General features: G+C 34.5%; 3 protein-coding genes across 4 annotated transcripts; 1 reads left to right on the top strand and 2 right to left on the bottom strand.

Annotated features, from left to right (window-relative positions):
* Positions 1 to 1000: 1000 nt before the first annotated feature.
* Positions 1001 to 4832, top strand: LOC107186040 (mitochondrial-processing peptidase subunit alpha). 2 transcript variants are annotated; one of them, XM_015573835.1, is made up of 11 exons: positions 1001 to 1096; positions 1381 to 1631; positions 1703 to 1782; positions 1852 to 2037; positions 2157 to 2249; positions 2338 to 2510; positions 2689 to 2824; positions 2908 to 3116; positions 3195 to 3360; positions 3450 to 3582; positions 4051 to 4832. In XM_015573835.1, the coding sequence occupies exons 1-11, from the start codon at positions 1065 to 1067 to the stop codon at positions 4227 to 4229; spliced, it is 1638 nt and encodes a 545-aa protein (XP_015429321.1). In that variant the 5' UTR covers positions 1001 to 1064; the 3' UTR covers positions 4230 to 4832. The 2 variants fall into 2 exon arrangements, with proteins under 2 accessions (XP_015429321.1, XP_015429320.1); XM_015573834.1 differs by lacking the exon at positions 1001 to 1096 and adding an exon at positions 1121 to 1246.
* On the bottom strand, positions 4683 to 7916 carry LOC107186041 (60S ribosomal protein L5). The gene is made up of 6 exons (XM_015573836.1): positions 7817 to 7916; positions 6660 to 6845; positions 6435 to 6569; positions 6027 to 6229; positions 5214 to 5391; positions 4683 to 4994 (listed from the first exon to the last, which is right to left on the bottom strand). The coding sequence occupies exons 1-6, from the start codon at positions 7817 to 7819 to the stop codon at positions 4806 to 4808; spliced, it is 894 nt and encodes a 297-aa protein (XP_015429322.1). The 5' UTR covers positions 7820 to 7916; the 3' UTR covers positions 4683 to 4805.
* Positions 7917 to 9363: 1447 nt separating this feature from the next.
* Positions 9364 to 11867, bottom strand: LOC107186034 (protein-associating with the carboxyl-terminal domain of ezrin). The gene is made up of 6 exons (XM_015573828.1): positions 11715 to 11867; positions 11403 to 11631; positions 10845 to 11289; positions 10592 to 10781; positions 10388 to 10524; positions 9364 to 10316 (listed from the first exon to the last, which is right to left on the bottom strand). The coding sequence occupies exons 2-6, from the start codon at positions 11595 to 11597 to the stop codon at positions 9364 to 9366; spliced, it is 1920 nt and encodes a 639-aa protein (XP_015429314.1). The 5' UTR covers positions 11598 to 11631; positions 11715 to 11867.
* Between the last annotated feature and the right edge of the window lie 1381 nt (positions 11868 to 13248).

Below are 13248 nucleotides of genomic sequence, written 5' to 3' on the forward strand. Positions count from 1 at the left end.
ACGTTCATTTTAAGCGCTTAATTACTGAGATATTCGCATTTTTCCATCACTCGGAATTTTCACTCACCTGTCGGTATAATTTGGCTAGCAGTTTGAGCGAATTGCCACCCGTGGCGCCACCGGTCGAAAAAATAGTGGTATTCCGTGATTAAATGCGATTTTAGCAGTGTTCTAGTCGTTTATTGTTATTGTCAATGACAGGGGATTAATCTACGTACTTTCAGCTTTAAATTGAGTGCTCGGTCAAGACCAACGTTGTCAACATAACGTTGGATAAGTTGTTCAAAGTGAACTATCCCCGGTACACATGACGAGGTACAGTGTCAACCGTTGCAAATAAATGTGATTTTAATAATGTTCTTGTAATTACTGGTTCACAGCCGCTAGAAAGGACTAATCTACGTTCTTAAAACTTCGAATTTAATGCGTGACGAGGAAAATGATGCCCGTTCAGCGGTGTAAATGCGATCGAACTCTGTGTAATTAGGGTTGCCGCTCCATAAGGGGCTGCGGTAATACAGGCATAAATAATTTTACTAATTCTGGGGTTCTGCACTATTGGGTCGATGCATTAATCCCTCAGGAATAGTTTGTGACTAACGACGTTCACTTTGAGCGCTTAATTACTGCGATATTCGCATTTTTCCATCACTAGGAATTTTCACTCACCTGTCGGTATGTTTTGGCTAGCAGTTTGAGCGAATTGCCACCGGTGGCGCCACCGGTCGAAAAAATAGTGGTATTCCGCGATTAAATGCGATTTTAACAGTGTTCTAGTCGTTTATTGTTATTGTTAATGATAGGAGATTAATCTACGTTCTTTCAGCTTCAAACTGAATGCTTGGTCAAGACGGAAGCTGTCGGCATAACGTTGGTAGAGTTGTTCAAAGTGAATTAAACGGGGTACGCATAGCGAGATACAGTCTATGCATTCAGTATACCATTGAATATAGCGACTTTAGAGGGAATTCTGATTTCCGTTGTAGTCCACCCAGTTGTGGAGCGTGCTGGCGGTAGGAGCGTGGATCTGGTGGATATTGGTGGATATCTATTTTGACTGTCCGATGTATCTATATTCGCAAGTATTTAAAGAAAGGTGAGTTATTAAAGGTGTTTTTAGATCATCATTTTTCACATTGGAACCGTGGAAGGTGAAAAGTGAATTTAAATGTTGGAAAATTTTGTGAACCGCTAACATGCTGTTGAAAGTGTCACAAAGTTTCATGGTAGTTGCCATTAGGAAGAGGTAACTATTGTTGTATATTTGATTTAAATTAATCGTTTATAATTATAACCTTATACAATTCGTTATTTTGTGAAACTGCGTGTGAATAACGTACGTGGTTTTATGTTATTAAGCGCAAACAACATTTGTTACAGTGCAATGCAAAGGCAGACTGTGTCTTTCTTGAGTAGACGCAGTTTTTCGTCTCAAAAGATTTTTAATCCTAATATAACACGCAAATCAATTGTTACACCGTTTCCTCCACTGACCGAACCTATTCCTAACTTACCTAAGGCAGTTTATGCTACTACAAAAGAGGAACATCAAATCACTAAAGTCACAACTTTGTCCAATGGTCTGAGAGTTGCTTCTGAAAATCGGTTTGGCCAGTTTTGCACAGTTGGTGGTGAGTGTGGAAGACTTTTCAACAAACTTTACCCAATCTTATTCTCTCTGTTACATAGTATTGCTTTACAGTATTACTTGAGTCTGGCCCTAGATATGAAGTTGCATTTCCTAGCGGTATCTCTCATTTTTTAGAAAAATTAGCATTTGGAGTAAGTTTTCTAATATACAGTAGGGAATTGGCATTTGAGGAATAAAAAATTAACAACCTACTTTTGCAGTCAACAAAAACATATGAAAGTAAGGATCAAATAATGCTGGCAATGGAAAAACATGGTGGAATATGCGATTGTCAAGCATCTAGGGATACACTTGTATATGCTGCTTCAGCAGAACGTCAAGGACTGGATACAGTTGTAGAAATACTAGGCGATGTCGCTTTGAGACCGAACATAACACAGGAAGAAGTAAGAAATTCTCATGTATTAAACTGTCTTAAAAATTACACAGTAATATAAAACAGTCTCTGTACATTCAAACTGATTATAAAAAGGTGACAATGTTGATGTTAAGCTGTTATTTCTAGTTAACCACTGCAAAAAAAATGATCCGATTTGAACTGGAATCTTTACTAACAAGGCCAGAACAAGAACCGATACTTATGGATATGATCCATGCAGTAAGTAAAAGAATTGAATTTATGGAGCAATAAAACAGCAGATTAGATAAAGGTCAGAAACTAAGGTTTAAATAAACTTATTTTCCAGGCTGCATATAGAAACAACACACTTGGTCTTCCAAAAATATGCCCAGAAGAAAACATTGACCATATAGATAGGAAGGTATTGTTTGAGTATTTGAAACACCATTTCACACCAAACAGAATGGTTGTAGCTGGAGTAGGTGTGGAACATGAACATCTTGTTTCAGCAGTTCAAAAGTAATGATAAGTAAATGTTTTAGGTATTCGTCAGTATGAATTATAATATCATTACAGCAATTTTGGTCAATTGGAAATCTGTAAATTAGTTTATTTATTTTATGAAGCCTAAGGTATATCATTTTGCTTCAGTGCAAACAGAGATTTTCAAATCAGGATGACGTTCCTACTGTTCTAGACATTTCGTTGAAAAACAAACTATTTGGGAAGAAGAAGAAAGGAAAAAGGAGAGTAACTTGATATCTTCGGAAAAAGAAAGGCTATTAATTGCAGTTGATGCGTCTATTGCTCAATATACCGGAGGCTACATACTAGTAGTTATCTCTTTCAGTCAAACACAAAAGTAACTGACTATATGGGCTAATACTTAAAAATTGAAAACTGTACAATTCTACAGGAGGAATGTAACGTACCCGTATACGCAGGACCAAGCGGTTTACCAGAATTGTCCCACGTAGTAATAGGCTTGGAAGGTTGTTCTCATCAGGATCCCGATTTTGTAGCGATGTGCGTTTTAAATATGATGATGGGTGGAGGTGGCAGCTTTAGCGCCGGTGGACCAGGCAAGGGCATGTACACTCGTTTGTATACAAACGTGCTCAACAGGTGCAGTTTAGAATATATTTCATTGATGTAAGAATAACGTAAGTTAAGACAAAATCACAGTAGAATATCGTACCGCAGATATCATTGGTTATACAGTGCAACTGCATACAATCATGCATACAGTGACACAGGACTTTTTTGTATTCATGCATCTTGTACACCGTCTCACGTCAAGGAAATGGTCGAAGTGATTGTGCACGAAATGGTCGCTATGATTAGTAATATTACAGACAGCGAGCTCGAAGTATGGTTCCATTACTATAAATTTTCATTCGTATATCTTAATGGTTGCATTTATCGATAATTGAAATTTGTTTACTTTTTATAAATCAGAGAGCGAAAAAGCAACTACAGTCTATGTTGCTCATGAATCTAGAACAAAGACCCGTTGTCTTTGAAGATATTGGCAGACAAGTTTTAGCCACTGGATCTAGAAAACGACCGGAGTATTTTATACAAGCAATCGGTGAGTCGAACGCAAACGAAATAAAGTAACGTGTGAACTGTAGAGTTCTTTTATAGACTTTTCTGTTTGACAATATTGGGTAAACTGTAACAGAACTTTTATATTTAGCGATTTGAGGCATATGTAAAATCATTGTGTTCGCTTAATTTCTAAGTAGTACACTAACCCTTGTTTTGTTTTGTAAACCGGTTTCTTTGCATTCAACGAAGGTTTCATGAAAATGATTTCTTGACTTTGAAATCTCCGATGATATGCCTCTATTTAGAACAAAAACGAATTTATCGTAAGATACTTCATTCGACATAGATCAACTGTGGTCTAAAATACTTTTTCAACGGCTTCTAATTTTCGAGATATTTTTGTAGTACGATTAAAATGGAAGATCTTATATATATTTATATTCTGTATCGCAATTGACGCCTTGAGTAGAATATGCAACATGAAACTCTTCATTCGTATTGTTTGTAGATGGAATATCAAAAGACGACATAAGTAATATAGCACGACGTCTACTCAAATCACCTCCTAGTGTAGCAGCTCGAGGAGAAGTGAGAACAGTTCCTTCTATCGGAGATATTCAGACTGGATTGACTGATGAGCAAGGACGATTACCCGGTTCTCGTAACAGACTGTCACTTTTTCGTTAGAAAATAATTTCTCTGAGATTCATATGTTTCTGCTAGGTGATTATTTGAAAATACTGTGTGAATGATGCTCGAAGTATGCTTCTTTATATTGAAATACAAACTAAAGTACAGTTCACCTAATTATCAAAACTGAAAGTTTCATAAGTTTGACTTGTCCAACATAAAAATTATAATTTATTTGTGTTGTGCACTTTATTTGTGAATTCAACCCTGTTGTTAACGTAGCAGGAACATTACGTGTATATACTATTTAGACGATGTATCGTGTGTATTATAATACATGATTGTAAGATCGATGAACGATGTACTACAAAGTGAAATATATGCGGAGCGAATTCGTAAGTAAGAATAAACAACTTTACAGTTTTCAATACAGTTTCATGCCCAAAGCGGTCACGTTTACAATTGTTTAATGAAGAGGTTTTTAAATAAAACGAACTTCAGAATTAACGATTACTGTAATAAAAATAAAAAAATTTTCATCCGACATTCTTTATTTGTGTTCGATTTTCATTGTATGCGTTTTGTTTTCACGCATGAAATAAATATGCGTGGTGGAATTGATCGACATTGAAGTTAAGCTTCAGTTTCTTCCAATGTTTTCAAGAAGGAGGCTTTCTTTTGTGCCACACGATTCTTTCTTTCCGACAGGGATAATTTTGCACGATTCCATCGTTTCTTTACAGGGGCTTCTTTCCTCGCTACCTTCGTGTGTTCCGGATTTGCACGTATCTCTTCGTGGGCACGTTTATAGATACCTTCGATCTGTTAACAGAAACAATTGTTATTGAGTTATTAACAAAAATAATTATGCTAATAATAATGTTACACTGGTCGATGGGGAAAATGCGATTATATACACATTTATCTCGTGTAACCATTGCAGTTGTTTTAGTCCAACTGCGACACTGTCGAGATCATAAAGCCTGACAGTAATTATTAGTTGGACGAATTCAATATACGTGAAGCCGCGAAAACACTTACATTGTCAGCAGCGATGCCATTTTTAATGTAATGCGAAAATTGCCGTTTGAATAGTTGATCATCACTTTCCTCTAACAATTTCATATAATTTGCAACGTGTTGCCCAAAAATGTGTTGCCGATGAACATCGGCATTGAACGATTTCGACTCGCTGTCGTATCCAGGAAATCTCTTGGTGCTAATCATGAAAGGAAAATAAAGAAAGAAAGGTAATTTAATAACGATGCCTAGTTATCTTTTTCACGTTTATTAATTCAATTTTACATTATCAGAGACACGTTTTCTAATCCCTTTTTGTCTATGCAATGATTGGATACTGTATTGTAGAACACAAAACAGTATCACAACTTGCTATGACTCAGATGACGCGCATGTGTCTTAAAATCATCACAACTTTATATACCTGTATTATTTAATATAGTGCTCGCCAGATGTAACTTGGTCGTAAAATCAGTCGGGTGCTAAAGTAAACATTTTATTGCTGTACAATGTTAATTCAGGTGAGATACTGTTGACTTTTTTTTTTATTATTGACTACAGCCTATGAAAAATTAAAGTTCATTCAAATATTCTAAATAAATAGAATTTACAATGACCCTAGTAGTAAATTAACTGTAGTTACAATTAGCAGATACACTTTTCTGTTTTATTGCTAGGATCCCTACCACCTGTAAGTCGCATAAGGTCTCGAGTGCCGCGGTATCAATCGATCCCGTTACTCCATGTGTTAGTTTACGACCACGCTACATTTTGGCGGACTATATATTTTCAATACTCTGTAAAGAATTTTAAATAAAATTTTGTAAACCATACCTGTGTGGAATGTTTAGGCCACCATCGACAGCACCTTTCATGGCACCAAAAACTCTAGCACCTGTGGTAGTTCGCATAAGGCCAGTGTCTAAATAACACCTGAATGCCCCAGGTCCATCATTCAATTCTTCAACATTATATTCGTCACCAGTTACTTCTGTTGTACCAGCATATAATGTGTCTAAGCCCAACTTTTTTAACAGCTACAGAAGAAATATTCAATGATATCAGTTCAACTGCACATGTATGTTATTTTAATAGTTCAATTTTATGTACTTATACTTTCAGAATTAAACAATAGGGAACAATTGTGTTTTCTTCAGTTATGCATCAAAGCGAGCTGAGTGTTTCATCATTGAATAGATGTTGTTTAAGTAAATAGAAATTAATAATATGTAAGAAGCTTACTCTGCGAGCCAAGAGAAGACCAGTGCAATATGCAGAGGCATAATTGGTAAGGCCAACTTTAATACCATACTTTGGAAGTTCATGGCTATAAGCTGCACATACTATTCTGTCCCCTTCAATTCTTGAATATGCCACCTATTGAAACATCTTTATACAATACACTCTGTATCAATAAACAAATATGTTGAAATATGTACAAAAAAAAAACAAATTAAATATATTTACCTGGCATGTTATGTCTTTATTTGATAGACGTACAATTAGTCTATATTTTGGTGTATTGTATTTATTTTTATCCTGAATTGTTAATCGTTTACGGGCATAATAATCAGTCTTTCCCTCACGTCGCCTTTTGAATTTTACTTGATAACGTTTGAAATACTGCTTGTTTTTCACAACTTTTACAAAGCCCTAAAATGTAATAGAAAGAACTTAATACCACAAAATGATATCTATATTTTGCTTTCTACTTATACACAATATTCAGTGCCATAAGGAAAAAATATTTTCATTACTTTGTCAAAGTGAGCTAAGGTAGTCATCATGTGAAATTTCTACTATTGACAACTAAACCTACTAAAAGTTTGTTACATCACCGAGTCGTATAATGCTTATGCGGGTGAAAAAGAATCGGCTGATCGCGATTTATATAGAGCCAAAAATCAAATCCAAGTCTTTTATTTTCCGGGCGACTGGCACAACTAAGCTATCGCCATCTGCGATTCTTTTCTCCCTATCCATGTAACGTACAGAAAGATAACTGCCATCGTGTTGTACAACTTATACTCAGATAAAATTTATATAAATAAATATACTTTGTACTGAACATTACAATATAAGCGTTAATTAGACAATAATAAGCAATAATTAGACTTTGTAATACTACTTCACGGTTACTCTACAAATGTAGGATCCGTTTGCATCTTTGTACACGTTACAAATTGTGCATAATATGTAAGGCATAATAAATAATATAATAGCATTATACATAACGTACAATCATATGATTAAAATATAAGTACATGTACGTTGCAATGAAGAAGAACAAGATTTGTTCACCTTTAATTTACAAGTATAATAATTGTTTGGCTTGGCCATATATCGTAATAACTATTAAAAGAAAAAGTATATTCTTAATGATAAAAAATTGAATCATGAAGAAAATTATAATGATAGAAATATGAAATTTCTACGTGTAGATCAAAATATGTTTCGTGGTCACCATGCGTTCGGACGCTGAACCTTTGTAGAGTTAGACAATCTCTCTTTGAATCCTACTGAATTGCAGTCATCCAACATTTTTAACGTTACTCAATGACTTATTTCGATGACAAAGAATCTTATTTATTGAACTACATGAATCTTGAGCACATTTTACTTACCATTTTTATACAAAATACGGACACAACAGTGCGTGGAACAAAACCTCCCAAGGTTCCACGTCGAAGAAGGAAGTGCCGCCTGGTGCCCTGATGCTTCTGCGTTTTCACGAAAGAGCCATCTATGAATTGGTTTCGATTATCATTAGATACAAATGTCCCTAGCTAGCTCATAATCTCTAGACTAAATTCCAGGAATTGTACCATAAACGAGCGCCAATCACTGACGAGCTTTCTCCATCAATCGTCCGTTCACTTGGCGAGTTTATATTTATGTACTCCAATAGTTAAAATAACGGTAACATCTAATTGTAAGAATACTTTTTGTATATATAACAGAATACGTATGTATATAATATAAAATTTAAATATTGAAGAGGAAACAATTTATTTCCTTCTTATTAAATGTCTCGCAAATTAATATTTTTCAAGTTGTTATTTTACTGAGAGGTTACAAAGTGAAATTATAAAATAATTAAATATAAAAAGTAAAACCACCAGAGTGGGATTCGAATGGGGTCTCCCGACTGTTGCTCACACGTTTAGGTTGCCGGACATCGCGTCGGAAACGTGAATTTTCGGCCCAGTGAGATTCCCGAACAGGGTCTCCAAAGTTTCCTCATTCTTTACGTTGCCGGGTGACAGGTAGTCGGCGGAAACGCTCGACGGCCAGCTCACACAAATAGAAGCAAAGTATGTTTGTGTAGCAGAAAACGTGGTGGTGAAACCAAATTCCACAATTTTGGCATCACTGGGCTGGATATAGGTACACACTTTTTGATCACCTTACTATCTCCGTTATTTTTAGAGATATTAAAAAAGTTTATAAGCGGAAGTTATTGAGTATTGAAACATTTTACTAAAACAATATTACATACACCGCATTTTTTGTGATAAAAATATGAGAGTCAAATACGACACCTTCCTTGCTGGGCGGCGGCAACAGAGGTGAATATTCAGTACACACACATGTATGAGAAATACGTGTGAGCGAGGGGAGTTGCCAATATGCAATAAAAGGGACTCCTTTTAGCCATGGTTGTATGACCGTGAATTTAACGAATGTCTACTATACATACATCCGAATACTGAATCTGATATATTAAAAAATTTGTTGCTTTTTTTTTATTAATTTCTGCACATTTTCATTGTACATTGGGATCATGCTTTGGATGCCGGTACTTTTTATTCCAATTAACATTATGCAATGTCAATAATTGTTATTCGAGCGTGCAGGATAAAAAAGGTGTCTGTCAAAAATTTGTCACAAAATGCACCCTGACTTTAAAAAATTGAAGAAAGAAAATTCATGTGAAAAGAGTCGTCTGACCATAAGAATTCATTTGTAGTACAACATGTGTACCTTTCATCTGCTTTATCAAGTAGCATACATAAAAGACAGAACAAAAACTTCATCTTGAATTTGAAAGTTCACATTCATTTAGTACTTTTTTAATAGCTCCAAATGTGTAAGTTCACTTTTGAAAGCTGTGAATAGGTATCTCTTTTATATCCTGTATAACATACATGATTAAAAACTGCATACTTTCTCAAATTCGTAATTCTTGAGCATCATTCATTCCCCAGTCACTTAAATCCTCATCCCAACCACTGTTTTCTTCGTTCATATCTAGTCCAGTTAATACATGAATGTCAAATACACTTTTTGATGCTGTCTGTGGTTGTTGTATATGCAAGACCTGTGTCTTTTTAATTACAGGCTCCATATCTGTGAAGAAATCATATTCTTCCTTGGTCGAATTTATCAATTTTGAGTTCTTGATATCAAGCTCTGAAATATCAGATAAAATGGTCGGTTTCTTTGAAAACTTAGGGTCAAGTGTGTTAGTGATGTTTACATCTGATGCTGAATTAGCTTCAACTGTTAACGTTGAACTAACGGCCGAAGTATCATTAGACTCGCCAATTGTATCGGAAGATGATGAAATATGATGACGAATATTTCCAGGAACAGTTTCTTGTGTGTCCCAATCAGACCATGTGTATTCTTCCTCTGTTATCAAAGAAACGATCTCCTTTTTATCCTCACCTCCATCTGGCGATGGTCTCTCTGGTAAATCAACTGTGCTCTCGCTATTACCCGCGGCAGCTGCAAATTCAACGATATTTGTAAAAGGCGAAATAATTTGATTATTTTGCCCGTTTTCGGTAATTTTATTTGGCCGACCGTCCGTAAATAATTTTCCTCTGTTTCCACCAACTACAGTGGCCGCGCCGAGGATTGGAACTATATCGGCTAATGCTTTTAAAGTTTCAGATACAAGATGATCATTTGTGTCTTTAATTCCAACAAGCAATTCAGGTAGTACTTGCGATTTTAATTCGTCCACTTGAAATGTGTGAACAAAGGAATTCAAATGTGACAGCAGTACCAAACGTATAGATGCATCTCTTATACAGAACATCTGCAGCAGTTTGGGTACTAAGTATGCTTTGAATGTTGAAACTGTAAACAGATTATTGTCCATATCGTCCTTCCCATCTACAAGCAAATACATCTTGGTAATAATAATTACTAACAATAAGCTCTGCGTTTCTTTAAAAACTTGTTACCTCTTGGTTTTAAGATGAATGGCAAAAGCTTTTCTTGAGCAGTCGAATCTAATAAGACCATTCTTGAGAGTAGCAATCGACCCAGTTGTTCCGCGACAATACTTTCAGGAAATGTTCTTAATTGTGCTATTAAATTTCTGTCATACAATTAGATATTTTTAATATATATCTACAGCTTTGTTCACTTTCATTAATAATATTTACCCAAAAAATATTTCTTTTTCTTGATTACTTTTTAATGGTAATTCCTCTAAAAATGCATGTATTCTCATAAAGTCATGAGTGAAAAAGGGATGTTGGAGAACACTTGATAATTCACTCCTTAAACATGGATCTGAATTCTGTAGATTCTCTTTACAAAACTGCTTAAACTCTAGGAGGCTTGGCACATCTTCTGCAATAATATGAAACATTTACTGTAACAGACATCTGATTAATTATTCAAAGAGTTGCTTACCTGAATTCTTTAATCTAAGAATGTCTTCAGCTAAAATACCAAATGCATATGCATCAATTGCTGTACAATTGTTCGATGAGATAGTTGTATCTTCATCGGATGATACTGCTTTCTCGTATCTATAACTTCTTATTTTCTTTAAATAAGTAGATGTTAATTCTTTGAATTTACATAGACATTCTAATCCACCAAGTTTCCAACATCCTTCAGATGTTACATAGATAACACTTCCACAAATATTGTTGTGTGATGCAAATGCCTTTTCATGAAGGAATACAAGTGCACGTAAAATGCTATACAAACCCATGCATATTTGCAATGTATTTTGTGTTTCTATCATTTGAATCAGAGGTTTAACTTGTTCAGTTGTAAGAAAAAATTTGTTGCCTTTGGACCACGATGAAATATACTTAAGTATACAAGGATGCCTGTATAACATTAGATTCTGAAAAATATATTTATTACTACTACGTATGTTGTTTAGATAGCTAAATCTTATATGTGATTGGTCACATTTGGTCTAATAAAATTTAAGATAATCGATAAACTAATGATAACCTTTGAAGCTTTCTCTAACGGAGAAGGATTTCCGAAATTCGGACTATAATGCAAAGACGGTTCGCTGACAAATAAAGAAACTGTTCGAATACCATGGTCATTCACGCGGGCAGTATAGTGCACCCAAAAGTCTGTTATTTCCACTGATTTCTCGTCAATTTCTAGCCCGTTGCGGGCACTTATTTCATTCCCCATTAACTTTGTTAATCCTCCAAAAGGAAGGAAACCTCTGTTACCAAACAACAATAAAAACCATCAAATTAACAATACGAATGTCATTTTTATTAGAGAGAATTATCAAAATTTTGTTACTTGTTTCACAATCATCGAAACCTGGTACTAGTTCACGAACTCTTAACCATTGTGAATAAGAGTTGAATATTTTTGATAATTTTGCTATGATACACAACACTTATGTAGGTGGGAAACACTACTTCTCCAACAGTTGTTTCGTCATTGTATTTACAGCAGGCGTATATACTTACTGACAGATAGTGTCACACGCACAATTTGCGATTTTAGCGCCGTCAATAACATTTTCAGAAGTAGGTCAAATTTGGTGTAATATTTAAAAAAAAGGTGTATTATTTGTACAATTTTAGCACAATACTGTTATAGAATAATAAAATTTATATTTTCGGGAGGGAAGAATTATAAAATAGTAACAAATTCAAATCAAACGTGTTTCAACGTTTTTCGAATACTTTTTAGTAATACATACTTTTAACAGTAGTTGTTTTATTAAGTGTTAGCAGATACTTCAATAAATTAACTTATTAATTATAAATACGTAAAATTATACATACTTTATAACTTACAGATAGGTAGGAGGGTCTGTCATACACTTATTATTACATATACTTTGAAAATTTTCAAATGGTACCGATTGTATCGTAATATGTATTCATTTTATTATTTTTATAACGCAAATCCTAATAGCTTGTTTTTGCACTGTTCGAAAAGGTAATATTCATTTTTAAAAGAAAATACGCAGCGATACATATGTATTTTGTCAAAAATAATAATGATTATCACCACCCAGATACCACATGACGCCTCGAAGACATCCATTTTACGGCTATTTTAAGCCTAAGGCGTTTTTAATCCGTTTTTAAGACGTTGAGGGCGTTTTGTGCTATCTGGGCATACAACCAACATTCATACATTCAATTTTTGTACTAATCATATGCACACTTTCGCATAAGTATAACATTTATACCATGAGGCATTTCTAAACCACAGAAATCATGAGTCACTGAAAATACTTATTGACAAAACAGTATGTACTTTCTCTATGCTTGAATGTCAAAATATATTACAATTTTATATTAAATCCTTCAATATCATTATTTAGTTACAGTATAATCAGGACAGACCTTAGAGACTGTGCTCAATTCAGTACTTTTCACATGCACTTTAGCAAAAAGATCATGTCGCATACAAGCGATTAGGTATACAAGCAATTCCTGAATAGATTATATTCGAATCTATGATGAAATCTGATTTGGTACATCTTACTTACGCATCTCTCTTTCTTCATTTTGCGTAGTTAATCATTGAATATGCACTTGTAAGAATAATGTTCAATCATTTATGAATGACAATTTCGACAGTAATGATGTTATTCTCCAGGTGATAATATCAATAATAAATACAACAATGATTATAATTGTACAAGAGGTCTTATACAGTGTATGAATATTGTGTAACTGTTATATAAAATTCGCATAGAATTTTGTACTGTACGATAATAACAAAAAGAAAAGGAAGAGAGGAAGGGACGGTAACGACGACGTTAATGATGACGATATAACGATGACACCGACGACGACGACGATGATGACGA

The sequence above is a fragment of the Dufourea novaeangliae genome, unplaced genomic scaffold (assembly GCF_001272555.1).
Source record: "Dufourea novaeangliae isolate 0120121106 unplaced genomic scaffold, ASM127255v1 scaffold75, whole genome shotgun sequence".
NCBI lineage: Eukaryota > Metazoa > Arthropoda > Insecta > Hymenoptera > Halictidae > Dufourea > Dufourea novaeangliae.

Excerpts from the sequence above, each read along its gene's own strand:
- LOC107186034 (XM_015573828.1), bottom strand. The coding sequence starts at position 11,597 with ATGGGGAATGAAATAAGTGCCCGCAACGGGCTAGAAATTGACGAGAAA. Across the intron at positions 11,290-11,402 it reads CGTTAGAGAAAGCTTCAAAG|AATCTAATGTTATACAGGCA; the intron begins GTTATCATTAGT and ends TATATTTTTCAG. Across the intron at positions 10,782-10,844 it reads TCTTAGATTAAAGAATTCAG|AAGATGTGCCAAGCCTCCTA; the intron begins GTAAGCAACTCT and ends ATATTATTGCAG.
- LOC107186040 (XM_015573834.1), top strand. The coding sequence starts at position 1,197 with ATGCTGTTGAAAGTGTCACAAAGTTTCATGGTAGTTGCCATTAGGAAG. Across the intron at positions 1,247-1,380 it reads GTAGTTGCCATTAGGAAGAG|TGCAATGCAAAGGCAGACTG; the intron begins GTAACTATTGTT and ends CATTTGTTACAG. Across the intron at positions 3,361-3,449 it reads TTACAGACAGCGAGCTCGAA|AGAGCGAAAAAGCAACTACA; the intron begins GTATGGTTCCAT and ends TTTATAAATCAG.
- LOC107186041 (XM_015573836.1), bottom strand. Across the intron at positions 6,570-6,659 it reads ATAAAGACATAACATGCCAG|GTGGCATATTCAAGAATTGA; the intron begins GTAAATATATTT and ends ATGTTTCAATAG. Across the intron at positions 4,995-5,213 it reads ATGGCATCGCTGCTGACAAT|ATCGAAGGTATCTATAAACG; the intron begins GTAAGTGTTTTC and ends TTCTGTTAACAG.